The sequence below is a fragment of the Beta vulgaris genome, chromosome 6 (assembly GCF_026745355.1).
Source record: "Beta vulgaris subsp. vulgaris cultivar EL10 chromosome 6, EL10.2, whole genome shotgun sequence".
NCBI classification, from domain to species: Eukaryota; Viridiplantae; Streptophyta; class Magnoliopsida; order Caryophyllales; family Amaranthaceae; genus Beta; species Beta vulgaris.
This window is the reverse complement of record NC_079207.1, coordinates 41,608,107-41,636,092: the sequence shown is the minus strand read 5'-3', so window position 1 is coordinate 41,636,092 and position 27,986 is coordinate 41,608,107. Positions and strand designations below refer to the sequence as shown.

Here is a 27,986-nt window from a genome sequence, read left to right as displayed (position 1 = left end):
ATACATAAAGTCTCGGTTTATTTTAGTATTGACTAACATACTCCACATTCCGTGAATTGACATGGACAGATGCAGTATGTAATAGTTAAAATATCTGAGTTTGTTTAGGTGTCTCCACTCTCCAGTCTAACTCAGACTATCAAGAAATGAATAAACCAATAGCTTTTACTCTCTCGAACCAGGACAAGAAATAGACGTAATATTTATTTCTAAAAAGCAGTAACATACTAACATTCATTTTGAGTACTCCTTCAAGTGCTCAGGTCAAGCACGAGAAGATTCGTATCTATTGGAGTTGCCTGTTGCCAACTCTGGAACTCATTGATGTTCAGCAATAAGCCTCCTCGAAAAAAAAATCCCCGACAATATAAAGCTGAATTCCATAGGAAAATATAGTAGTTCGAAATTAACATTGTGTCTACTGAAGACACCACATAACAGATAAAACCTTAAAACTCAAGTTGCCAAGGATGTGTCGTCCGTCTGATATACTTTCAGTTATGTGATAACAGTTGGCTCAGACCTCCCAGTAAATTCTTGCAACTTCGAAAGCTTGAGAGCAACATCCACCTGGAACACAGTGCAAATTTGAGCTTAGACTTATTAAACAAAGGAAGAAAATAGTGACCAGAATTTCCATCAAGAATTGAGCAATCTCACAAGAGGTTTAAGTGCTTCCTGAGAATCTCTGCCAGTTTTTGAGGAGTCGTTTTCATATTGTTCAATGTACAAACGAATTGTAGCTCCTTCAGAACCAGTTCCAGACAGGCGGAACACCTGCATTGATAAATGGTCAAATACTAAACAAAAGGAAGGCGGATAAATAGAACCTGCTCGATTTCATGAAAAACTCTTATATATTATACTATAACAGAAACTCTTTACCAATCGTGAGCCATCTTCAAACAGATAGCGAATACCCTGATGCTTTGACACTGAACCATCAACAGGATCAGTGTATTCAAATTCGTCAGCATTTCTCACATTGGACACATCTGAATGTACACCCTTCACAATCCTGATCAGAAAATGAGATATAAAAGCTTCAGACTTCAGATACAACATAATATAGACCTTGAACATCAATATCTATCAACGTGGCAGACTCAGCCTCTTGACAATCATGCATTAACTAATATGATACTGTTGGGTTTGTGGTCCAACTTTTATGGCTCATCTCCAATTGCTAAGATCAGTGCTCTAGAATTTACATACTAAATGATGGCATCATGATAATTTAAGAAGCATCTTGATCATTACATGTCATCATCAATTGTGGAGCATTGAAGAAATTTCTGGAAATTGATATAAGCTACCTCAAGTTGCCCACCTAATTGTAACCGACTTCAAGAAGTCCTCTTGGCAAGACATGCACTGCCATATATACTCCTATAAGTAGAGGAGTTGGGCACACTATGCAAGCATGCTTGAATACACACAAGCACATAAGAAGCCGTGTTCAAGCTTTCCTACCATACTAACCCTCCTTCCATGTAACCCACCTTGTATTATTAAGCCACTATTATCTTTTGCATACTCTTTTGTAAGTTTCCTACTATAGTGAGAGTTTTATTGTATTACTCACTCTCTTAATTGAGGTTTTTGTACTCTTCTATTTTATATAGTGGATCTTCGGACACTCGTTGTCCGTGGGTTTTCCCACGTTAAATATTGTGTGTTCACTTTAACTACTTTTCTTACCATATGTTACTTACTCCATTTATTTTTCTCAATCTCTACCTCTTTAATTTGCTTCTGTTACGCGCTCACAACTCTAACAAGTGGTATCCGAGCCAAGGTTGGTTAGAGTGTTTTCATAAGCAAGTTCAGTAAGAGTCCGAGATTGAGAAATTTGATGACAAGATCAGTTTTAGCATCCAGAGAGTCTAGATAAAGGTCGTTCTTACAAAAGCAGATTAACATAGTTCATTTAATACATAGGAAACATTACTATAAAAAACTTTGTATTTTGATTGTATCATGTATTTCTAGTCCTCTTTCTGTTTTAATAGATAGCAGTGGGGAGATAGCGCAATAAGTCGCTTGTCCCATGAACCCAAACTTATCTTGTGTCAACTGTTTCATTGTGAAAATTTGTTATCTTGTAACAGCAGACTAGAAGGTGCACATGGCATTTGGGTGCACAACGTGCGCACAAAAAAAGTAGAAGCCTAATTAGAAAAGTATCTTTTTTATATTAAGAAGATAATTGTTGGTTTGACCGACGAACTACATGGGAAAATGGACCTTCTTTCTTTGATTTTCAGCAAACAAGTACTGAAAGTGTCATCTAATCTACCTTAATAACATAGGATTACTGCAGCAATTGGGGTTATGGATTTTCAATTTAGGGAAAGTAGTATGAGATCTGTAGTAGGGATACCTGCCTGTTGAGGTCTTTATGATGTTCAGCATCTTGATCTTAAGCCTCAAGTAGTGGTTTAGGATGATGAACCTTTAACTAAGGAGAGCCAAAGCTTCTATGTTAGTTCAAGGGTTAACTCTAACCTACCCAACTCATCTCTCGACTCAAGAACGGAGATTTGATTTTATTTTTGTAGCTGGTGCTCTCTTCATTCGCTTCTTAAATCTCACTTCTTCTTTTTTCAATTTTTGTATTATGAAAACCACCCTTTAATAGATTTGTTCTAAACTTTGTTGGTTTGAGTAATCAACTACATCAACCTCTAATCCTAAGGTTTTAGATAGTTTCTGGGTTAACAAAAAGGCAAGCCCTTATTCCGGAGATTTTTTAATGGATGTTTTAGAAGTTCACTAAGAGGGAATTAATTAACGTTTTAGTTATAATGTTGTTGATTGATGTTTTTTCAAAGAAATCATTAAAGACTTCGCAAGGAAAATATGAAGGGGCGGTTGTCAGTAGACAATTAATAATTACTGGTGGTTAAGAGAATGAACACTCCACTTAGGGGTGGTTTGCAATAAAAATATCCATGATAAGATACTGTGGCATAAATTAAAAATCAATACTATGAATATACTCCTGAAAAATAATATCTGATGCACAAAACACAACTAAGACATCTTTATCACTTAGGTTGAGATTCTTTTTGTGTCCATAGAGTTAATCAAATTAGAATAAAGAATACAGTGGACTAGAAATACATGATACAAGATTACAATCAATATACAAAGTTTCTTATAGTTACGTTTCCTACCTGTTAAATGAACTATATAAACTAAGAAAAGCAATCATATTTGAAGAAACACATTGCCCTATATCTTAACAAACCCAACCCCCCCCCCCCAAACCCTTGTTAACGTATTAACTATATCTGATTGAACTACATAAAACTGTAAACATCAGGATGAAAGAAACCCTTGGCCTAACTCCTAACCCCCATACATCCACAAAGGCCTCCCTTACGCTTCACCTACAGCAGAAGAAGAGAATCATTTTGTTTTCTGCTGTGCTGGAATATTTCTGTTAAATTTGGTGAGTCATGGTTAATTAGTTTAGTGAGAGAAAATGTAAAATGCTGCTGTGAGAGAAAAAGATCTTTTGATTGTAATAGTTCTATAAATAGCAAGGTAGTAGAGTAAGTAAGGCATCCAGAAAACTAGCCAAGTCTTTTGTACTCAGAAGAGAATCAGCCTCTCGAAATAGTCGAAAGCTGAAAAGTTATACCCACCCATTTGGGTTTATCAACATACATCTCACTTAGCTTTCTCTCTCATTCCTCTTGTGGTAACTGCAGCTCAGTGAGGGAGTTCAAAAGACACACCCTCCTTTTGAGTGAGTGTGTGTACATGGAAGTCTCCCACTAGTTTTATCTAGAATTCTGTAGCCTGAACTGCATACCGACTCATTCCTCATCCTAGACATGCCTTTCCAGAGTACTATTTTTGACAGAATCTGATTATGCAAATGTTCCTGATCATAATGAGAAAAGTTCTGAAACTATTCCGGCTGCACACAGAGTGTTATAACTAAATATCTCAAATCTCAAAATAGTACAAGAGTAGGATACTTAGTATCGTATGTTATACAGCATATGTATATCCTTGCTTAACCACTACTCCAAGTAAAGAAAAACAGAGATTTTCTTAAATAAGGTCTAAAACCTACGTATTGTTTTCACTCCGTAATAATTTGATGCCACTTTAAGCATTAAAGGATTATTGGCTTCTACCTTGCCATGGTAACTCCTCCAATATTTATCATTTACTAGAATTCTCTTTGAGACTTTTACCTTAAATATTTCCAACTTGTGTAAGCTGTTCGCGTTTCTCTTTTTCACCGTTATGATCACATGGGCATTTGCTCCCATTTTCATCAATTTTCCTCATTCTTTAATTCGTGTGCCACCCCATAGGTAGCAAGTAATAACTTAATAAAAATGGAAGTTTTTTTAGCCAGTATTTATGTAAGAAAACTGTATGTATACATTTTTATTTAAAATGTTAAATTTTAATATCTTTCCTACAATATTGAATTTTATAATGTGTTTATATTATATAATACTTAAGTTCTTTTTTGATTGCAACGTTTCCCTTATTTCGAAGTTTCATATTAATTCTAAAATTTCCTATTTGATAATATCTTCTCTCTATCTCTCTCCTATATCATGGGTCCTACTTTTTATCTACCTATATCTCTCTCCTCGCTCGCATGGATTTCTTATAAAATGTGTTAATAGAGTGTGTTCATTATAGAACTTGGAAGTATGTACTAAAAATATTTAAATTAAATATAAATTATTACAATGATTAATTTTCAAAGTTGTAAATCACGAACAGTCCAAACCGGTCAAAAACATAGGTCATTGAGCAATTTGAACGCATAGCACATGCTTGACCAATGTGAAAGCGTATTAGAAAGTAAGTAAAATGTAATTAAAGTTGCATTGGAATGTAAAACAGAATATGATATAGTACCGATGATGACCTATAACATTACTAGAATTTTTTGCACGGAATGCGTGCCTCATATTTTTAAAACACAAATTTTACCCTTTTTAGGCATTAGCAAGGGTAAAATTTGATCCATGATCCCAAAATTTTAACCGAAAAGTATAAACTAAATTCAGTTTTTTTTTCCTTGTCTAACTTCTAAATTTTGTTTTCACACATTGATATTTAAAATTTTCATCATTTTAAATTTTGTCCTTTTCTAAATTTTAACACTTTGAGCTTCAATTATATTTGAAATGAAATTTTAAATTATTCATACACAATTTGATATTGGAATTTTTTTTGGAAAACAAAAATGTTACTTTTCGCAAATTAATGTATTTTTTTTTCTGAAAATGGATTTTTGCAAAAGTTGTTCGTAAAAAGTTTGATATTGTTTTGTTTTCAAAATTATTTCTGAACATGGATTTTTTTTTGCAAAAATTTTAATATTGGCATTTTTTAAAAGAAAAAACTAAATTTATTTTATTGAAAATGAATTAAATTTAAGTCTGATTGTATAAAAGCCCTTTTGAACTCATTGTTATCATCTCCATTTTTTTAACTACATAACAGTCGACTAAGTTGTTATTGTTTATTTCAACTAATGTGAAATAATTTTGAAGGTTAAAAGAATTATGTATCTTTTTGGAAGTTCGCAAATTGCCGATGGATGAATGTGTGATATCACCGTCAAAATCTTATGTTTTTCTCAGATTTGTGTTTATAGGTAACTTTTGTGAGTATGTAATTGTGAATGGTTCTTGAGAATAGTGATTCGTAAGTAAATTTTTGTAAATGTTTCTATATGTATTGACGTTCTAGGTTATTAGTTTTAGTTTGTATGTTAATTTTAAGTTTTAATAAAGTTTCCTAATTATTTGAGTAATTTGCGTGATTTTTACAACGTAATTTTCTCAATTGTATGGGTGATTGTAAAGTTTCTTCTTTTAAGTGATTTGTGAGTGAGTGTTATAAATTAATTTTTGGTAGTTTTTTTTGAGTTCCGATTTTGATTTTAACATTCCTTTTGTAATTTAGAAAGGAAAGGGGGGTAAAATAGGCATTTCAAAAGAGGACACCAGTGCTTCCCCTTCCCTTATATAATAGAGATAATGATATTAACCTACACGTGTTTTATTCAAAACTAGAATGGATTATATATCTTATTCCTACTATTTAGTACATCATTAAAATGGATTCTATAGATGATTATTTTTGTTGATATCTAACCCAACATTTTGCAATGACCAACCATAACAAAGCCTACCTAGACGAATATTAGAGAACAAAAATAAAGTAACACCCCTTCACTCAATCAAACAAATAGAGATCAAAAACAAAAATTGACAACCTTGTTTCTTTACTAAAGAAACTCTAGAGCTGCAGAATTGCCGGTGATGTCTCTCCAAATTAGTCAGAGCTGCCATAGCTTAGTCTCTCTTAGAAATGAGGGTTGTGAAGTGCTCCTAATTCTGTTAGGAGTATTGATAGTTTTCCTAATTCTAGTAGGAATAGGACTCTTGAAATCCTATTTCTAGTATGATTAGAACTCTCAATTCTGTTAGTAGTATAAAGTTTGTTCATAATTCTAGTATCCTAGTTGTATTATTGATTCCTAATTGGAGTAGAATTATAGTAGTATAAGGGTCTTTTGCTTGTAAGTTTTTACTATTCTACTTGGAATAGGTTTCTCCTACTTTAAGCACATTAGGTGTCGCGTATATGTTTATCTTTATTGTTTATCTTTATCTTAGGCATGTAGGATTAAGATTCGTTTGCTTATTTTTATCTTCCTTAGTTCTAGTACAATTAGGTTTCTTTCTAGTTCTATATATGTGTAGTTCGACTATCATTAATAATAATTTTCAAAGATTTTTGTTAAAGAAGTTGAATTTAATTATTCTTCATAGATTTTGGACGTATTTTCCAGAATTATTATTGTTTTAGGGAGTGAACCTAAATACACAATCCTTGATTTAAACGAGTGAAGTTTAGAATGAGCTTAGTTGAATTGTTTAGTGAGTGAAGCTATATTAAATCATCCAAAAACAACCCTAATTCGAATCTTTGGTGAGTGAAGTCATAGTATTAGAGTTAGAACCCTTAGTGAACCTTGGTCGAGTGAAGATCTAGGAAAGCTAAGCAGATTCCTTAAAATAGGAATCATATCAAGTGGTATCAAACGGGGTTAGTGCGAAGGTGCGTGAAGGCGTGTGCAGTCTCCAAATCGTGATTTGCTTGGCTCATTGGAAAGCTAACATACAGGCTATATTGAGTCCAAATTTCAGCCCAATCCGATTAGTAACGAAGTCACAGAGATCGAAAACATTCGACGCATATTTATGTTATCTTGGCAGATTACATACTGTTATTAAAACAACTGCAATCAATTGGTTAGTTATTTTATGATGAAATTTTGGTCAAGTGTTTAAGCCACCTAGGGATATGTTGTGACAAAATTTCATGAAATTTCGAGGTGTTTGCTTTGGTTTTAGATCTCAAACTCTTACTGAACAGTTTCTGCATCATATTAAACCAACTATGAATTGTCGTTTCTATTCTTATGATGAGTTAGCAACTGATGAAATTTGTGAGGAATTGTCCATACGTCTACAACCAAAGTGGGATTTGATGTATGTCTCGAACCAATATTTGGATGAAAAGCTTAATAGTTATCTTGAAGATATTTCTTGCACTATAGAGGAAAAAATTTCAGATTTGGTTTTCGTTGTTCAAGATGACGAAAAGATTGAAACTTTTTCTTGTTCTATGGATAAAGATTTAGCGTTGATTTGCATAAATATGAGCCTTTAGTTTATGTTTCTTTTACTTTGGCTCTTGATCGTGGTTTTCCAAAGGTGCTACATGTTGTTCTTTCTAGGAATAGATTGCAATTTGAAAGATTAAGACTTCGTGAAACAGAAGATGGTGATGAACGACGCCACATCCTAATGGTTTATATTGTTGTACGCTTGATTTGGATGATATCTTGGACTACTTTGAAGAAACTTGAGGACAAGTTTAATTCTAAGAGGGAAGGATTGATGTGGATTTAAATAGCTTAGTCTCTCTTAGAAATGAAGGTTTTAAAGTAATCCTAGTTTTTAATTCTACTAGGAATAGGACTCTTGAAATCCTAATTCTAGTAAGATTGGAACTCCTAATTCTGTTAGGAGTATAAAGTTTGTTCATAATTCTAGTTGAATTAGAAGTCCAAATCCTAGGTGGATTAGGATTCCTAATTGGATTAGAATTGTAGTAGTATAAGGAGTCTTTTACTTTTAAGTTTTTACTATTCTACTTGGAATAGGTTTTTCTTACTTTAAGCACATTAGGATTCTAGTATATGTTTAAATTAATTGTTTATCTATCTTAGACGTGTAGGATTAGGATTAGTTTGCTGATTTTCATCTTTCCTAGTTCTAGTACAATTAGGTTTCTTTTTAGTGCTATATATATGTAGTTTGACTATCATTAATAATAATTTTCAGAGATTTTTGTTAACGAAGTTGAATTCAATTATTCTTCATTGATTTTGGACGTATTCAGAATTATTATTGTTTTTAGGGAGTCAACCTAAACACAAGATCCTTGATTTAAACGAATGAAGTTTAGATTAAGCTTAGGTGAATTGTTTAGTGAGTGAAGTTAAATTAAATCATCTAAAACCTTCCTAATTCGAATTTTTGGTAAATGAAGCCATAGTATTAGAGTGAGAACCCTTAGTGAACCTTAGTCGAGTGAAGATCTAGGAAAGCTAAGCAGATTCTTTAATCGGAACATATAACCCTCATCTTCCTCTTATGTCTAGCTATGGTTTGTGTCTAGGGTGGAATACTGGAATGGATTAAGAATCTTCCGGGTCGAGGTAGGATAGAGTTTCAAAAGGATTGGGAAGGAAAATTGATACCTTTCCAATATAGACTCCATACCATAACAAGTAGTCCAATCAGATAGGAGAGAATACTAAGATAATAAAAGCTTTCTCAATGAAAGTTTTGATTCATTTATCAAATTGTTCATCACTCAAGTATACTGACAATAACATGAGCTGAAATATAGCAAACACTGGCTTACTTGTTAACTTCGGAGAGATCAGATTGCAGATTGACCAAATGAGCCATAAGTTCTTTTGCACCACCTGCATCAACATTCTTGAAGAAAATACTCGCTGTATTAGTTAACTCAATTGTATCAAAATCATAGTTCGAAATGCAGTTTCGGTCACGGTCGCGGTAACGATCACGGTGATACAGGAACGGGAATGATGCGGTCGTTGTACTGCCAAATATCGGCTTAGACCATGAGATATCCCTAGAACCCGCCTAAGACGCAGTTTTTTTTACACCTTTACAATGCGGTTATTATCGGTTTGGTAGATTTGAAAACCTTTACGAAACGGGCGATACGATACGATGCGGCCTTGTTTTGACACCATGATCAAAATATAAACAAATTCCTATGCTATGCTCAAAAGATGATTTCAACTTACTCCCCCCAATCCATATAATTGTTGTTTAAGGTCATGCACAAGTTATATAGAACAAGTTAGTATTGTATTGGCGTTAAAAATCGACAATAATATTGCATTGCTATCCTAAATCGATAACGCATTGCGAACTTAAGTGATAAGATAAAATGGGATTACAAAATTTAGTTCAGTGACGAAAAAATTTGAAATAAAGAGAGTACCTCATAATCAAATCTTGTATAATAGTGCCGACCATATGTAGCCCAATGCTGACGAACAATGTCTTCAACACTAACAAGCTTTTCTCCATTGAGGTTATCCTTGTTCTTCTGAGCTAGAATAGATAGCCAGGCCAAAACAGCCCAAATTCCATCCTTCTCACGTACATGATCAGAACCTGTTCAACAAGCTCAGAGTGGTTATTCTAATTCCTGAAAAATTCATTCAACATCACAAAAGAGCAACAGACGCAGAAGATAAAGGCATACCAGTTCCAAAACTCTCTTCACCGCATACTGAACATTGTCCAGCATCCATTAGATTCCCAAAAAATTTCCAGCCAGTGGGCACCTGTTGTTAAATATATTATGTTTACATTCCTTCTGAAGGCAAAGATGAATTATATAGTGGGAAAAGAACGACTAGGGAAAAAAAATCTCAAGCAATGACTTAAAGAAGCTATGAATATGAAGCAATAGTTACCTCAAAGAACTTCAAATTCAAAGCTTTTGCAACGACGTCCAAAGCAGCGGAAGTAGGCATGCTCCTGGAAAGTCAATGCCAATGCAGGTACTTCAACAGACAGAATTTCAAAAGCATAGCAAGGGAGGTTATACTACAGTCAAAACGACAGAGACAATAGCTCCATAACATGGCTTAGTATGTCATCGGCCAGAGAAGAGCTTTTTTTTTTTTTTTTGGGGGGGGGGGGGGAGAGAACGCATTTAGTAAGTTTAAGCATGATAAAATTCACTGTTACTGTATTATATGCATCACCAATATAGTGGATGAATATTACTGAATTTAAGCATAATGAGTACTATGATAGCATGAGATATATACACTAGTGCACATTGCTCATTGTGCACCCGAAAGAACATACTATTCATATAAAGAACATGGACCTTTTTTCAACAACTTCTCAAGATAAAGAACACACGGTTCAACATGTAAATCTCCAATTATAAAAGAACATAGGTCGTAATGAAACGAACATATTGTAAATGAACATCTAGTTTAAATTAAAAAAAAAACATCCCTCTAAATTCAAATTTGGGAAAAGGAAAATATAGTCCAAAATTAAAAACTTGTCTACTCTTTATACTCTAAGTTCAAAGAACATGCAATCTGCGTAAAAAGAACATATAATTTAATGTTGAAGAACATACTTTATTTTTCATATTATTTTCTATCCAAAAATATATCTCCACGACTAATTATTCTCACCATCAAAACTTCAAACTATGTTAATAATGCTATGTTGAAATATAATAGTGGATATTAGTTTTCGTAGTTGAAAATCCCTCCATGATAAGAAAACTTTGTTAACGTATTGGACTCCGCAAATGCCGGCAACGGATATGTTTTATTTTTTTACAAAATCCCTCTTACAACATGGCATGCGTTTTGTTCAGTATATTGTGTGTTTTCGACCGAGAGCAAAATGCTCTTGGTGGTCACGAGACCATCTACAAATTTGCGATATATACAGGCCAAATTAACAGAGTCCAAATTAGCTGGAGCAAGGTGCCAAAAGAAAATGTATAAAAATGCACGCAAGCGTACACACACACACACACATGCACGCACACCCACCCACACACACAAACAAAAATAGAGCCAGATACCCTTAATCATACCTAGCAACCCCTTTCAGACCACCAGAGAAATATGGAATTGCTTCTACGGCATTCGCAGCAATGATAGCAACAGAATCTGATGGGGTGACAAAAAACCTAGAAATAGAGTAAGTTAGATTAAAAGTTCTTTGCAAGACAAATCCTCAATCATAGAAGTAGCATCTACCTTTTACCCAGGATCATATTACGATCAGCATCACCGTCAGCAGCAGCACCAAATTCAGGTGGTTCACCTTCTGTGTCTGGTTTACCCAATCCCATGCGTTGAACTAACTCCTTTGCATAAGTCAAATTAGGATCAGGATGCCCTCCACCAAAATCTTCCTATGAATTAGCAAGAGAGTAAGCAAAAGGATTTACTTTGATCAAGACACGATAATTCAATAAAAACAAAAATCACAACCACCATCTCACCTTTGGAGTACAATTCAACAGAGAACTTTCTTCAGCACCAAGCTCTTCCACAAAAATACGTTTAGCATAAACACCAGCAACTCCATGAAGGGCATCATAACTAGATATTTTGGAGGGGATTGAGGGATCCCAGCAAAAAATATTAGCATAGCTAATGCAGAAGCTTAAAGAATAATGCTTAAACATCATTCGAGTACTATTACCAGAATGTGAATTTCGGACATGAAAGCAGCTTTCTAATAGCCTGAAAATCAAAAATTGACCTGTTCATGCAACACAAAGGCTACACATTATTATTCAACATACAACTTTCCCAAATAATTAAGTATATGGTTCATCCACACATACTAATGAGTACAGAAAGCTCTTGATAGCAGAAGGGGCCATGCAACTAAGATTGAAATCTATGTTTATGAAGCCTAACTATTAATTAATTCAGAGCAATAATGCAAGGATTTAAGCTCTGGAAGCATACATTTACAGCACAAAAAAGGCCAGAAGACCCCTCTTGAACAAAAACACATGACTAGCATAGCACAATATGAAACATAAATACTTGTCCACTATCCAACAGCAGTACAAGAACCATGGACCATGGTAGCTTGGACTAGGGTGGTCACTGGGTACATGTTAGGCAATTATGACAATCGTTAACTTGTACTTCGAATGCTTTAGGATTAAGATGCACAAGCTCCCCAGTTGGACCAGCCACTTCAGCTTCTCCAGAGTAGTTTTGTCTGGTTGAAAATTGTTTTACATTTTAACAAGTTTCAGTCTGCTCCATTAATGAACCAGACCACTACCTCATCGGTCTGGTCCATTCTTCACCTCCAGATATCTACATTGACATGATCCCCATTTTCTCATAACTGCAGTCATCTCTTGTATAGTGATCTCCTTTAGAAGCAAGAGAATTAACTTTAAAAGGCGGTAAGATTCTATTTCCCTCTAATACATGTATCTGTAGGGAGGCCAGATTTCATAAAGTACCATCCCTACTGCTAACCAATCCCACAACATTACAGAGACTATTTCTGCAGGAAAATCATATTCACAAGGAAGAAATAGAAAATCAAACCATATAAATCTCTTTCTTTTGAAATGATGAAAACATATATGTTCATAGACATGCTGCAATTCTTAAAATAGTATGTTGGACCAATGATTTGGAAAGATGAGGGCACTCCTAACTTCTGAGAACTGAGATTCCTATTACCCCAAGCATTACGCATGTTAGGTCAAGATTAGTTGTGTACATAATACACACAAATATATAAAGTACTCCCTCCATCCCAAAATATAGTTCCCATTGCACAGTAATTTATGCAAGTAGAATCTAAAAGGGATAATAAAGATTTTTTGTTTATCTAGATAAATGTTGTATGGGAAAAGATGATTTTAGGAGAGAGAATGAGAATAATTGGTGAAAGAACATTAATTGTAACATTTTGGTTGAATAAACAAAGGAAAAAAACAAAATTCAAGAAGCAAATAAATAATGGGACACGATTTTTCTAGACAAATTACGGAAAAATGTAGAACTAAATATGAAAATGGGAACTATATTTTGGGACACCCAAAATAGAAATGGGAACTATATTTTGGGACGGAGAGAGTAGAATGCAAAAAAAAAAAAAAATGGGGAGCAGGGGAATGGGGTACTCGTCAACCTCACAGATGGGTGACCATAATCAGAAGAATGGAAGGTAAAATCCTATCCTCTAATTCCCCATCATATAGAGATGAGCAAATAGGCATCCTTTTCTGAAATTGCAGCTCTGATATCCACGTATATTCCAAATCATACCCTAACTCTAAGATAAGCATAAATCAATTTGTCTTGGGACCATATAATGCCAAAAGTCATACATAGTTGACAGTTCTAAATTCCTACCAGTACCCTGAATTCGTTAAAATCCCGTCTTATCTTCACTAATTTACCAATCATGCACTGCAGCCAGGTTTAAGACCCTCACCTACAGATATATTTGGCAGATGAAAGGCAGCGCATGTAACTGTTCTCAGACAGCACTTAGAGCACCGTCTTAGTTTTAGCTCCCCTAATTCCTAGAGGGGGCATCCCACCAAAAGCATGCACAATACTGATCAACTGAAGCAAGAAGCTTAACATGCAACTATATTTAAAGAAAATCAAATATTATGGGATCCAGGATTCCTGATCTGCAATTATATCGATTACAAAAACAAATGATAACATGAGCAGACACAACATTAGGCATAGAAAGCACAAGGATTGTGTAAGCCATTTCTAGAACTTACTTCATCAATGTTACATAGGTCTCAGTTGCATCAAAGACTTCAACATCAAATTCTCCGTCAGGCCCAGAGAAGCTGGTTGTGCCTATTTTAGAGATATCAACCTGAAAAGAATAGGAATAATTTGACATATGCTAAAATATAAAGATATTAGACTACAAGCTGTAATTCTCATAGTTGGTAACAATACATTAGGCAAATCTTCAGCAATCAGGTACTCCTTTATGGTAGTTGTATTCTCATAAATCTTGTCAGTAACTCCCTCGGGGGCTGGCCCTCCATTTTCCATGTTATACTTTATTCCAAAGTCCTGAAATTAGGTAGAGTAACAAATAAACAATAATTACTACAGAAATCCTGAGTCCTGAGGCATAAATTCACCTTTGATGAACTATGCTACCACTGTAGGACAAGACAAACCTCATTAGGCCCACCAGGATTATGACTAGCAGTCAATATGAACGCCCCAGAAGCCTTAGATCCCTATCATCAGAAGTCCCAAAAATATTAACCTAACAGGAACTGTTACAAGGAGGGCATACAACTGTCGAATATGTCAAACTTACAGCGTTCCCAACTCTTTCACGTATGACAGCTGACACAGCAGGGGTGGAAAGCAATCCATTTTGACCCACCCAAACACGTTTGACTCCATTTGCAGCTGACATCTTAATAATGATCTGTGTTTTTTCCCAGGAGTGAGGCAACATCAAACAAAGACATTTCAGAAGAAGAACACAAGTTTTCAGAAATGATAATCAAAGCCATTCATGAAGATAATCAGATGATGGGCATACAAATCATAACATCTAAGCTCCACATGAACAAGTCCATCAGGAAATTAGTTCGATTACACGTATAATTAACCATGTAAAACTACTCCAAGCAACATATACCAAAGATGAGAGTGTTGATATACAAGCAAAAGCATGGGGAAAAACTGAAAAAACAGTCATAGGTGAGTTGTTCATACATTGCTTCTAGAACTGTTTAGAAGGCAGGCTACGAACTATCTAATAGCTACAGCAGGTTTGGGTTGAACAAACTTAAATCCCAGGGCAACAGAGTTAGGAACAAAGCCCTAATGATGCCTAAGTAATCAATCCTAATCAGATATGTCGAACTTTATTTTTGCTAGAAGACTTGATGCATCATTTGACCAAATTTTAGGATTATTTTGAAGCTTGCTGCTGAGAATCAATCCAGTAGACCACTCATTACTTACGTAAGAAGGGGCAAGAGAGGAAATTCACACATTGTTGCCACCTAGCTATTTTCTGTTAGGGGTGTCAGCAGGAAGGTAGTGGGGAATATTTCTGTTATTATTACTCTATATATAGCACAGAGGATGTAATTAGAAGGCAGGAAATAAGTAGAGTGATTTACCCCTTTTGGAGAGACCTCACCTCTTGAAAGTGAGGGTTGTAATTGTTAATCTTTCTCTGAGTTAGCAATACAACATCTATCTTCCCTCTTTTGGTGCTAATCTTGCTGTGTCCCCTTTTTATTAAGTTTGATTTACAGCAAACTTGGTATCAGAGCAAGGTAAGTTGCAGCCCAGATGGCACCTACCCACCAACAGAGACTGGAGCATTTGGAGGAAGAAATGGTTGGCCTGAAAACTTCCATGGATGTGATGATGAATTCCCAGCAAACCTTGCTGACTCAGTTCACCAACAACTCAGAAGAATTGACCCAAAGGTTGGACGAGCGAATTACGCAATCAAGGGAGGAACAGGAGAATTTCGCGACCCAGTTCAGGGAAGAGCAGCGAAAATTCAAGGAGGAAATGCTGGCTGCGTTGCGAAACCCGAGACAGAGAGATTCATCTGAAACTCCGAGCATGACGTTCAGGCGAACTCATGAAGAAGAACCGTTTCTGGGTGGTCAACCAGAAAACTCAGGTGCGAACCCACGCGGAAATTGGAGGTATAAGAAACTGGACCTACCTCTGTTTGATGGGGAAAATCCAGATGGTTGGATCTTGAGAGCGGAGAGGTACTTTAAATTTTACCGTTTGGAGGATAATGAGAAGGTGGAAGCGGCGGTGGTCGCATTGGAGGGTGATGCTCTGCTTTGGTTCCAGTGGGAGGATGGTCGGCGGCCGATTTTTCGGTGGGAGGAATTAAAGGGGCTAATATTGAAGCGTTTTAGGCCGACGGGAAATGGAAGTTTGCACGAACAATGGCTGAGCAACCACCAAGAGACGGATGTGAGAGAATATCGACGTAAGTTTATTCAGCTTATGGAGACGGATGTGAGAGAATATCGACGTAAGTTTATTCAGCTTATGGCTCCTCTCAGGGATATTCCAGAAGAAGTGGCCAAGGGCCAATTCCTTAATGGGCTGGACCCAAGCTTGAGGGCTGAGGTCAGATTACAAAACCCTAGAACCTTGGAAAGTGCTATGGAGATAGCCTTAAGGGCTGAGGAGAAATCCAAATGGGCTCAACCTAAAAAAGGATGGATTGGCCCAAACCGAACCCAATACTCACCACAATCCACTTACAACCCAAACCCCACAAAAAGCCTGTCCTCTTTTATCCCATCACCTACCTACCACCAGAAAAATACCACGCATCAAATTTCCCACAACACGCAGCACTCCAACCCCACTATGTCATACCCAACCAGATCTTCCACCTCATCCTCCCTAACACCGCGAAATAGCCCAATTTCGGTGGCTCAGCCAGTGGGCGAACTTCGCCGGCTGAGCGAGCAAGAATACCAAGAAAAACGAGCCAAAGGACTCTGTTTTCGCTGTGATGAAAAATGGAATGTCGGGCACCGTTGTAAGAGACGCGAATTGAGTGTCCTCACTCAAGATTTGGACGGAGAGGAAGCCCAGGAGCTCTCTGTGATGGAAGAAGGAGCTCCACCGAGCATACAAAGTGAGATTTCTCTCAATTCGGTGTTGGGGATTGATGCACCTAAAACTCTTAAAATGAAGGGGCAGATTAATGGGCAAGATGTGGTGGTAATGGTGGACCCAGGTGCAACACATAATTTCATCTCACTTGCTACGGTAAAGAAGCTGTCCCTTCCCATAAGTCCAACCCAGAATTTCGGAGTAACGTTGGGCACGGGAGAGGCCGTGCAGGGGCAAGGAGAATGCAGGTTTGTTCCCCTTCAATTGCAAGGTATGAATATTTTTGAAAATTACCTTCCTCTCAATTTGGGCAATTCTGATATTATACTGGGCATACAATGGTTGGAAAAATTGGGCACAATGACAGCGAATTGGAAGACTCAGGTTCTTAAATTCCAAATTGGTGATCAATGTGTCACTCTCAGGGGTGATCCTTCTTTGGGTCGAACCTTAGTTTCTCTCAAGTCCATGATGAGAACTTTGATTAAGGAAGGTGGTGGGTTCCTTGTGGAACTTAATCTGATTGAGCAGCAACCGCTCCTACACACAGCCCAAAACCCGAAACAGACCTTTTACTCAATGCTCCTTCCTTCCTCTTACCCATCATACAAGCTAACAAATCTGTTTTTACCCTCCCCCCTGGCCTGCCCCCAGTGCGTAGTCACGAACACTCCATTCTCCTCAAAAGTGGTACGGACCCCATTAGTGTTCGTCCATATAGATATCCACAGATTCAAAAAGATGAGATCGAGCGTCTCATTGAGGATATGCTGCAAGCTGGAATTATACGCCCCTCCTCTAGCCCTTTCTCTAGCCCGGTCCTCCTAGTGAAAAAGAAAGATGGCTCATGGCGTTTCTGTGTTGATTATCGTGCCCTCAACAAAGCCACTATTCTGGATAAATACCCGATACCTGTCATTGATGAATTGTTGGATGAACTCAAAGGAGCCACTATTTTCACCAAATTGGACTTGAAATCCGAATATCATCAAATCCGAATGAAGGAGGGGGATGAACATAAAACAGCCTTCCATACCCACCAAGGTCATTAGGAATTTCTGGTGATGCCTTTCGGCCTCACCAATGCTCCGGCCACCTTTCAATCCCTCATGAACGATGTCTTCAAACCTTTTCTACGAAAATTTATCCTTGTATTCTTTGATGATATACTCATCTATAGTCCTTCACCCGAGCACCACATAAAACACCTCACCCTTGCATTAAACCAACTCCACAAATACCAACTCTTTGCTAATCCTCAAAAGTGTGATTTTGGGAAACATGAGATTGCATATTTGGGTCACATAATCACTGCTGCAGGGGTCTCTGTTGACCAGGAAAAGATCAGGGCCATGACCCAATGGCCTGTACCTGCTAACCTTAAGTCCCTCCGAGGGTTCTTGGGCCTTACGGGATATTACCGTAAATTTGTGGCCGGGTATGCTAAGATTGCAGCCCCTTTAACACAGCAGCTGAAAAAGGATAGCTTCTCATGGAATGAGGAAGCTGATATGGCCTTTGTAGCCCTGAAAAATGCCATGACAACAGTGCCCACTCTCACACTTCCAGATTTTTCTCAGATGTTCACATTTGAAACCGACGCTTCTAGTTTTGGCTTGGGTGCGGTGCTAACTCAAGAGGGCCACCCGATTGCCTACTTTAGCCAAACTCTTAGCCCTCGTGCTAAATTGAAGTCCATCTATGAAAAGGAGCTCATGGCTATAGTGCTCGCTGTTCTCAAATGGAAACACTATTTACTTGGCCGGAAATTTTAATTAAAACCGACCAGCAAAGCTTGAAGTTTTTGATGGAGCAACGTGAAATAGGACCGGAGTATCAACGGTGGGTTAGTAAGCTCATGGGGTTTACGTTTGATATCATTTATAGGGCGGGTAACACTAACACGGTGGCCGACGCTCTCTCTCGCCAATCCCTCTCTGCTGAAATGGGGGCTTTGGTTACTACCTGCCACATTCCATGGCCTAAGATCCATGCTCAGATGGCGGCGGATCCCTTCATCTCTCACCTCACTCAAGCCATACAACAGGGGGAATCGCATCCTAAGGGATATACTGTGGAGCAGGGGCACTTATTGTATAAAGGAAGGGTTGTGTTACCTAAGTCATCACCCTTGGTCGGATCGTTACTCTATGAGTTCCATGATTCCCCCCGGGAGGACATTCGGGTGAGCTTAAGACTTACCAACGCATGTCCAGCCAATGGTTCTGGCCCGGTATGCGACGAGACATCAGTAAGTATGTACAAGCTTGTCACATTTGTCAGCAAAGTAAAACTTCTTCTCTCAGCCCAGCAGGCCTTCTCCAACCTCTCCCCATTCCCTCACAGGTATGGGAAGATATTAGTCTGGATTTTGTTGAAGGATTGCCCAAGTCTCACGGGTATGATTGCATTCTGGTCGTAGTGGATAGACTCACTAAATTTGCTCACTTCATTGGTCTCAAACATCCTTATACTGCTCCTATGGTGGCTGCCCTTTTCGCAAAAGAAATAATTCGGCTTCATGGTACCCCCTCCTCTATCGTATCGGACAGGGACAAAGTCTTTCTCAGCCTCTTTTGGAAAGAAATTTTCCGTCTCCAGGGCACAGCTTTACATCACAGTACCGCTTACCATCCGCAATCAGATGGGCAAACGGAAGTCGTTAACAAAAGCTTGGAGTCTTATCTCCGGTGTTTTTCTCATAACAAGCCAAAAACTTGGGCGAAATGGTTACATTGGGCAGAGTTTTGATATAACACCAGCTATCATACATCCACTCAGTGCACTCCCTTCAAAGCCTTGTATGGTCGTGATCCCCCGCCACTCATTAAATTTCAATCTGGGCAAACTGCTGTCTCTTCTTTGGAGGAGCAACTATTGGAGCGAGATGCCATTCTAGATGACCTGAAAGCTCACCTTCTGCACTCCCAAATCAGGATGAAGCTTTATGAAGATGGCAAGAGGCGTGAACTGTCCCTGGAAGTGGGCGACCATGTTTACTTGAAACTCCAGCCCTACCGCCAAAAATCCCTTGCCAAAACCTTCAATGAAAAGCTGTCCCCACGCTACTATGGCCCCTTCCCTATCCTCCAAAAAATTGGCCGCGTAGCTTACAAATTAGCCCTTCCACCAGAGGCCAAAATTCATCCCGTGTTTCATGTATCTCAACTTAAGCCATCCATTGGACCCTCACCTTCTTCCCCCACTATTCCTCCCCAACTCACAGCCGAACTCACCCTGGAGGCTGAACCTGAAGCCTTGTTGGACGTCAGATCCACTCCTGCACATTCACCTCTCCTAACTGAAGTGCTCATTAAATGGAAAGACTTACCTGCATATGAAGCTACCTGGGAAGATCTAACTCTACTCAATGCTAGATTCCCTTCCTTCCACCTTGAGGACAAGGTGGCTCTTTGGGGGGCGAGTAATGCTGAGAATCAATCCAGTAGACCACTCATTACTTACGTAAGAAGGGGCAAGAGAGGAAATTCACACATTGTTGCCACCTAGCTATTTTCTGTTAGGGGTGTCAGCAGGAAGGTAGTGGGGAATATTTCTGTTATTATTACTCTATATATAGCACAGAGGATGTAATTAGAAGGCAGGAAATAAGTAGAGTGATTTACCCCTTTTGGAGAGACCTCACCTCTCGAAAGTGAGGGTTGTAATTGTTAATCTTTCTCTGAGTTAGCAATACAACATCTATCTTCCCTCTTTTGGTGCTAATCTTGCTGTGTCCCCTTTTTATTAAGTTTGATTTACAGCACTTGCTCATATGAAGATTGTTTTAAGGAACATTTTCATCTTCTGGCGTATTGGGAGTCTAATAGAAATATTTCTATCAGGAAAGAGATTATTCTAGGAGTATTTTACAAAATACTATCAAATTTCATGTAATCTTCGTGCCTAATAAATACTTGCGGTGACCAAGTACTAGTTATATTTTTAGGATATTACTATACTCAGTCAGCTTCCTTAGCTTTGCAAGACTTCTAAACTGTTAATAATAGGGAATCACTTGTGAAAATCATCATTTTCTATGAAAGAGCCTTGAGAATATTATTCTTGAGTTTTGGGCCATTATATTTAGTTTAGACTTACCCCTTAATGAAAGATTGGATTGGAGTTTTCACTTTATGTGTGACACTACTCACACTTCCTAATGTAAACTAGAACCATATCCTTTTTGTTGTAAGAAATTTATTATAGAAGAGACTGATACTACCAGTCCCAACTATATTCTCTCTACTTTACAAGGTCCTTCCGATTAACTTCCAACTTAACTTCCAACTGTATATCTTCCCTAAATGGTTGTCAACCAAGACTGACTGGCTACATTGGGTTAAAAGTGATACGTTGAGTATGACACGATTTATTGGCCCTTTAATTATTTATTTTTATGGATTTTGTATTGCATTACCCTATTCAAAGTTTTTTGTCAAATGACCCCCACGTTTGCCAATTGGAAAGACTAGTGTCTACCATTAGAATGGTAGACACGGGACAAAACGTTGCCCAAAAAACATAAAACGCGTGAAACTAATGTACATCAACTGTTCTCCAATAAACATGTGAAACTAATGTACATCAACTATTTTCCAGTGAACATCGATCTCGACGATTCTCCTTTGTTGACCTTTATCTTTATGTTTCTTAGTTTGTTTATTGCAAAATTTCTTTGTTCATTGTGTTTTATTTGTATGTTCATTAGGCTGAGGGTTGTTCATCAGATATTTCCTCTTATATTCGTCTTTTCTTCTTGTTGTTCATTGCTGATTCAGATGTTCATTAAGTCTCGTGTGTTGTTCTTTTGTTCTACTTTCATCTTCATTTTTGTTCATTGAGGATGTTGTTTTGTTTATTGTATTATAATGTGAAACGACGCCGTATAGAATGGTGCGCACCATTTAGATGGTAGACTCGTGTCTACCATCTAATTTGCGCACGTTTGCACCCTACCTTAGGTAACCTCCAACTAGTAACTCATCACTGAAATTAACAATTTTTGTGGAAGATTTAACTAAGTTAAAGTCTTATATAAATACCCATTGTTGCTCATATTTCCTTTTGAAGATTTCATCAAATATGAGAGTTTTCACTTCTTCAACATTTTCTATGTTTTTCTCCACCTGTTACATGAACACGGGTACGAGTATCCAATACAGGTACGGATCCGAGTGTTCGGTACGTCATTTTCAAAATTTCTGGATGCGGGGACACCGTCCTAACTTTGGACATGGGTACGGCAAAAAATCCTACGAAAAATTTTATCTTACAATTTTTTCTAAACTAATGTTTTTCCAAAAAAAAATAGGAATTAAAGCTTGTCTAGGGAATAGATGAAAAAGTGTGATTTAAAATAAACTCAAATTGAAAAGAATATTAAATAAGGTTGGGGAAAGCTTGCGGGTTTTGCTCCAATTCAAATTAAATAAGCTCAGACAACGATAAAGAGAGCAATAAAGAATAAAGAAACGGAAAAAAGGAAACAAAAGCTAGGGCTGGCGCCTGGCAGTCCTTGAGAGAGAGAAAATAGAAAGGCCGTGAAGTGAAAAAAAGCCCAACTTTTAGTTTTCTCTCTCCTGACTAAACCTATCCTTCATTTTCTCTCCCCTTACCCCGACTCTTTAGTCCTCTCACAAGCCATCTAACACCCATCTCCATAACTTTCTCAGGCAACTACTTTTCGGTGATGCATGAGGCAGTCAGGCAGACTAGGTTAAACGTATCCGAGGGCAAATTGAAGGATCTGGTACGATTTTGTACCCGGATACGTGTCGTATCGACACGGGTACAGTGGTGATTTTGCCGTGACCGAGTAACATAGGTCACAAAAATGAAATTTTCATACGAAAATGTGGGTTCTAGGGGTATTTACATAGGACTTTTAAGTTAGTAACATCATTCTCAAATTCGTTACGTTTAATAATGTTTTACAAGTTAGGGATTATGGTTATTTGAGAAAAGTACCTAAAATACAAGGTTAGTTGGTATAAAATCCTTTTTTATATAAATATTCCTTCCTCTCACACTCTATTGACTCAGCCTAGCTAACTTAACCACCAACAAAAGAGTTAGGGATTATCCCGATTTACCAGGTCAATCTAGGTGGATGACTGTTTTGGGAAGATACCCAAAGTGGGATCGTTCTAAATCTATAAAGTGTTTAAGACTTTCAAAGTAAACCAGCTATAGTTTGTTATGATCGTATCAATTTTTCCATTATTATAAACACCAAAAGCCCATACGAATACACTTCTTATTAAAGTGTTTGCTAGAACTATTTTCAATTCCTAGTGATATGTTTATATAAACATAAGGAAAGAAATCCATCTATACTTGAAACATCCTTTGGATTCAATGACTTCAAAAAACTGAGAAAAGATCAAAGTGTAGAATAAAACCTTACACCACTGCTAATTCCATGTAATCTTGGTGAATAAACTATAGAGGTATACTTCTTCCCTTTCTTATTACAGATGTGTTTGCCACACAAATCAAGGAAGAGGAAAGAGTGTTGGAAAATGGGACCATATAAGTTATAACCACATGATTATAGGAAAGGAAGAGAGAGAAAGTTCACACATGGGTAGCAAATGTTCCCTATAATGAAATTAAGGTAATTATCGTGAAACTTACAAAAGAAGAATTTTATCAATTAACAAAAAAGTTGAGGAAGTATAATAAGTAAAATCCTCACTTTTCAGGCATATTCGCATTCTTATCAACACTTAAAAATATATTGGGCCAAAGCCACTTTGTCATTGCTGCAAAAATAATTGAAAGTTGTTCTCGCAATAAAATCGAATTTCGCCTACAGTGTACTAGTGCAGCTAACAGATTACATGGCTATCCTCTGACCGAAGGTGGTTCCTTATGTCTGTGAAAGTAGTGGGAGGAAAAGGGCAATAGTCATTGTCACATAGAAAACTTGTCTACCACAAAGGCACAAACCCTCTGCTTTGAAGAGTTGAACAATGGTTATAACACTTGACATGGCAGATAACTCCTATGCGAACCCAGTTGATATCTCTGTCATGGAGTGCAAGACATTACGATGATACTATAGTTACTACAATTAAGCCTTTCCAAACCTAAACATCAAGTAATTAGCAGTCAAAACAATCAAAATATAGTACATATACAGGTGTTGCCTTCCATAGTTAGTCGCTGCGTGGTAATGTCCACTTGGCAGTGACAAACTTGACATGAACAACATCATTCCCATGATAGCATGATAATATCCTTTTCCACACTATCTTATGAAAAGGTGTTAACGAGATTGAAACTAATGATCTTTGACTTCAAGTTCAATGGTCTTAACTCTTTACAATCAAAGGAATTGACTTGCTAGCTCTTGTAACAAATTAAACAATGATATCTATATGTTGGATAGGCAAAATGTGCATACGCACAAAAATGTCGACCATCCAACTCTCTCACTCTTCACCTCCCGATCTCTTATCTCTCCCCCCCCCCCCAACCACATTGTTGCTCAGCCTACATAAATCCACATGTACATATATGTCCCTAACAGATCTCACCACAACCCTTGACAAGAAACACAGCCAACATCATCTTCCCCTTAAAGATGATAACCACCATTGAACACCCCCATTAAACTCTAATTTCCTCCCACCACTGTACTTTGGAAAAGATAAGTTAATTGCAATCATTTGACAAAACAAAATGGAGAACTCCTATTGACAAAACTAGTTGGAGCAGCTTTTTTTTCTTTTATTCATTTAATTTGCAGAATTTAGGACAAGGTACATGCAAAATCAATGATGTTCAAGGCTCTCAGGTAATTCTCCGAAGTATCACTTCCCATATCGAGGATGGATACAGGATGGCTACGTCTGAGAAACATCCCCGAAGATTCCTTGAAAGGTGGGAAGAATGATTGGGGACAAATGGACTGGTTCATGGGAAATTTTGTAGACGGGATATCGGATTTAGACATGCCCCCTTCACTAATTGGGTGGATTTAGGAACTTTAAACACAGGCAAGCAGCTTGCCTTATAAGTCTGAATGTGTGCCGGCCATACTAGAGGAGGAGAAAAGCATGGAAAATGAGATATTGCTACTGTCTTTAAGGTTTCTAAGTTTCTTTATTGTCAACTCAAAACAACCCCATAGAGTCCAAAAACTCGACGAAGATAAGAAATATGTCTATCACCAAATGTTGCTCACCCCTGTTTATCTTTCACTTAACCACATGCCACATGGCCACTTCTCTCTCCTGTTTCTTCTCGTTGACCCTCTCTGACATATGTGATCTCTACATTGTCCATTTTGTTTTGAAGTAATATAGAACTAGATTAGAGATAAGCCATAGTGGTGGCTCATTTACAAAAAAAGGGTTGATGACAAAAGCTCATGCCCTCATGCAATAGTGGAGCATTTTGTCTACAAAATCAACGAGACTCAAGTAGCGCTCTGTCAGCAAAACTTTACTCCAGCTATACATATAACACTCATAAAATGGGAACTTGAAACCTTCATGAGAGGAAGCTAAGCCCACAAAAGTCTGTCAGTTTCTTTCCTTCCAAGTGAAGCACCAAATTGCCAACGGAATCATTTTCCAATCCTTGATAATCCAACCTATTTTCAGATTTTGAAATCAAGGCTTCTCGCTTCATTGCCATTCCCACATCAAGCCCCATGGAGACAAACTTTAATTCCCTTTTTCCTGTCTTCATGTTTTTTGGAAGAGAAAAAAAAAACAAGTGTTTTAAATTTTACTAATCTTTTCGTTGATTAGTAATATAGAATGAATCTTATTAAATATTACTTTTGAAATATTAATTATATAAGACACAAAATAACGTTTTAATTCTTTAATTATAAATATATATAAAATTCCAGAAAAATATTAACTGATTTTTGCATTTTCCTTGTCGTTCCCCTTTCTACATATTTGGGTTTGTCATTTTATGTCCCTGTATCACTAAATCTCCCCATTTCAATGCAACATAGCTTGTGAAAGTAGTAAGCTACTAATCCTTCCAAAACAGTCTTTGCGACACAAGACCTCTAAGCCACCTCACCCATCCCCCTCAAACATGTGCCGCGGATGAAGGTAATGAGTTAGAAGAAAGGAAACAACAAAGATAGGTAAGATCTAGCTTGGAATCTAACATAAATATACGAAGATAATTGGCACATGTATGATGTAATATATATTTATCATATACTTTATGCGTTCCATATTAGATGCAACATGGGGAGGCAATATGTAAGGCATTAGACCATTATAAAATAAATATATGTCAGTTTGCCAATATGATCGGCAAGCAAACCTGGATAGCATCTTCAGAGTAATAACGTCCATCGCCTGAAACAACAAGTGTTTTACCTGCAGGCACATACATTGACCAATCAACTGGCAAAATGGAAAGTACTCTAAACATTTAGCAGGCAAAACTGTGACTCTACCTACATGGATATCGAGTCATTGACAAACAAAAGAGTCACCAAACTGATAGAGAAACACTAAGGTAGTTTGTAAGCAATGTGAAGTGTTTATCATCATGTGAAAACTAAGTTTAAATAAGAAAAATTGCAAAATCATGCGAGTTATAAGCAACATCTGAAAGAAAATAACTAAACCAACCTTTTATTCTATCTGCTGTGAGGGCATTAAATGAAGCTTGGACAAAATTTTGTAAGTAATGAGGTTGTGCAAACACTTTGACCTGGATAAAGGGACCGAAAGAAAACCAGTAAGAAAGAGTGAGCTCAAATTCTGACAGAAAATCAGTAATTACAAATAACTACTTATAGTATACTTTAATCCAGACATTTTCATCTCATATGGATTCTATATGCATGAATCAAGTAACCAAAAATCCAAAATATTTACGCATGAAGATTTCATCATGGCAATCCTATGATATGTAAGAAGTTATGCATCATAATTACAAGTGAAGCACCAATAATAAGAAGAATATCCTGCGGAAGACACCAGCCAACTCAGTAACAGTACGAGCCTAAAGTAAACATGAAAATGGTGTTCAAAGCTCTAATTGATTATTCAAACATCAATAATACCTCAATGCCTCAAAATAGGATAAGCAAGGGTTCCTTCTCTAAGCGAAGTAGGTGGGCCAGGTGTACATGGCCTTGTCCCTTTGATAACAAAGAGTGTCCTTCCATAAAACCCTTGATCATATATGTGAGAAGTGACTACCATGTTCGACTTCACAATGAAAACTTAAATAATTCTACAAAGAAACCAAATATTTACTTGATACTAAAAAAGAACTCCATAATAAATAAAAAATCAATACTTTATAAGAAAAAAAAAAAGTTCTGAAACTATCCGCACAAAGACCTCTTACCAAAAATAACTTAAGTATAGTTTAAGATAAGGAAAGCCAGCATAGTGAGCATTGTATACATATAACAAAACATTAACTATCACGAAAAGTGTGGATCGCACCATTACGGATCTCGATGAAGATTAACATAATTTAAGATAACGCAAACCAAATCAAATATTTTAAGTCACTAGCAATTTACACAATCAGAGACTTCAAATGTCACCATATGATAATGTCAGAAAAATCAGATTGGTTATTCTAGACATGTAACTATTAGAGTGGTATGTAATCATCTGCATCGAAGAAACACGAAAAAGTAAAAGAATAGATGAATTCAAAATGCAAAATGTATGACATGATTTACAAGTAAACAGATCCGATATTGATCGGAAGCAACTAATATAAGATCCAATGAAACAAAGTAAATGAAGAACTGAACGACATTGATTTGACCAAAATCTATGAAATCAAAATCACAAAAGAGATGAATTGGGAAAGCATAAAGCAAACGACGAGACCTTCTTCCGAAGACCAGATGTTCCTGGTTTCTGGCCATCGTAAGGCTTGGTCGCAATGCGAGAAACTTTGAAAGTCGCCATTTCTTCTCTGGATTTTACTGCAAAAATGTATGAGAGAGAGAGAGGGAGAGAGAGAAATGGCGTAAGCTTACGGTTTTGTGATTTCTAGGTGGCGAGAGGAGAGAGTGTCGAGTGTCAGGTGAGGTGGGAGTGGCTGGTTATAAAGCGCGAAACAGATCAGAATTCAGAAACCACGCTTTTTGGAACAAAAAAACAAACGGTTTTGTTTTTCTATTGTTGTTTACGGTCCTTGTGCATTTGGATTTTTGTAATTT

The 27,986-nt window shown here is 37.1% G+C and overlaps 1 protein-coding gene across 1 annotated transcript; it reads right to left on the bottom strand.

The window, feature by feature from the left end:
• Positions 1-181: 181 nt before the first annotated feature.
• On the bottom strand, positions 182-27,881 carry LOC104896820 (phosphoglucomutase, cytoplasmic). The gene is made up of 18 exons (XM_010683613.4): positions 27,652-27,881; positions 26,425-26,506; positions 26,111-26,166; positions 14,505-14,618; positions 14,359-14,421; positions 14,129-14,248; positions 13,942-14,042; positions 11,865-11,924; positions 11,662-11,761; positions 11,414-11,571; positions 11,248-11,343; positions 10,091-10,154; positions 9,877-9,958; positions 9,610-9,785; positions 8,995-9,071; positions 886-1,018; positions 661-777; positions 182-570 (listed from the first exon to the last, which is right to left on the bottom strand). Exons 1-18 carry the CDS (start codon positions 27,730-27,732, stop codon positions 499-501), a joined length of 1,752 nt encoding a protein of 583 aa, XP_010681915.1. The 5' UTR covers positions 27,733-27,881; the 3' UTR covers positions 182-498.
• Positions 27,882-27,986: the final 105 nt, after the last annotated feature.

What these genes read in the sequence shown, in the direction of transcription:
- LOC104896820 (XM_010683613.4), bottom strand. Translation starts at nt 27,732, where the DNA reads ATGGCGACTTTCAAAGTTTCTCGCATTGCGACCAAGCCTTACGATGGC. An exon ending in ACCTATGTAACATTGATGAA is followed by an intron (nt 11,925 to 13,941) that starts GTAAGTTCTAGA and finishes TTGCATGAACAG; the next exon opens with GTCAATTTTTGATTTTCAGG. An exon ending in GATCTCTCCGAAGTTAACAA is followed by an intron (nt 1,019 to 8,994) that starts GTAAGCCAGTGT and finishes TTTTCTGATCAG; the next exon opens with GATTGTGAAGGGTGTACATT.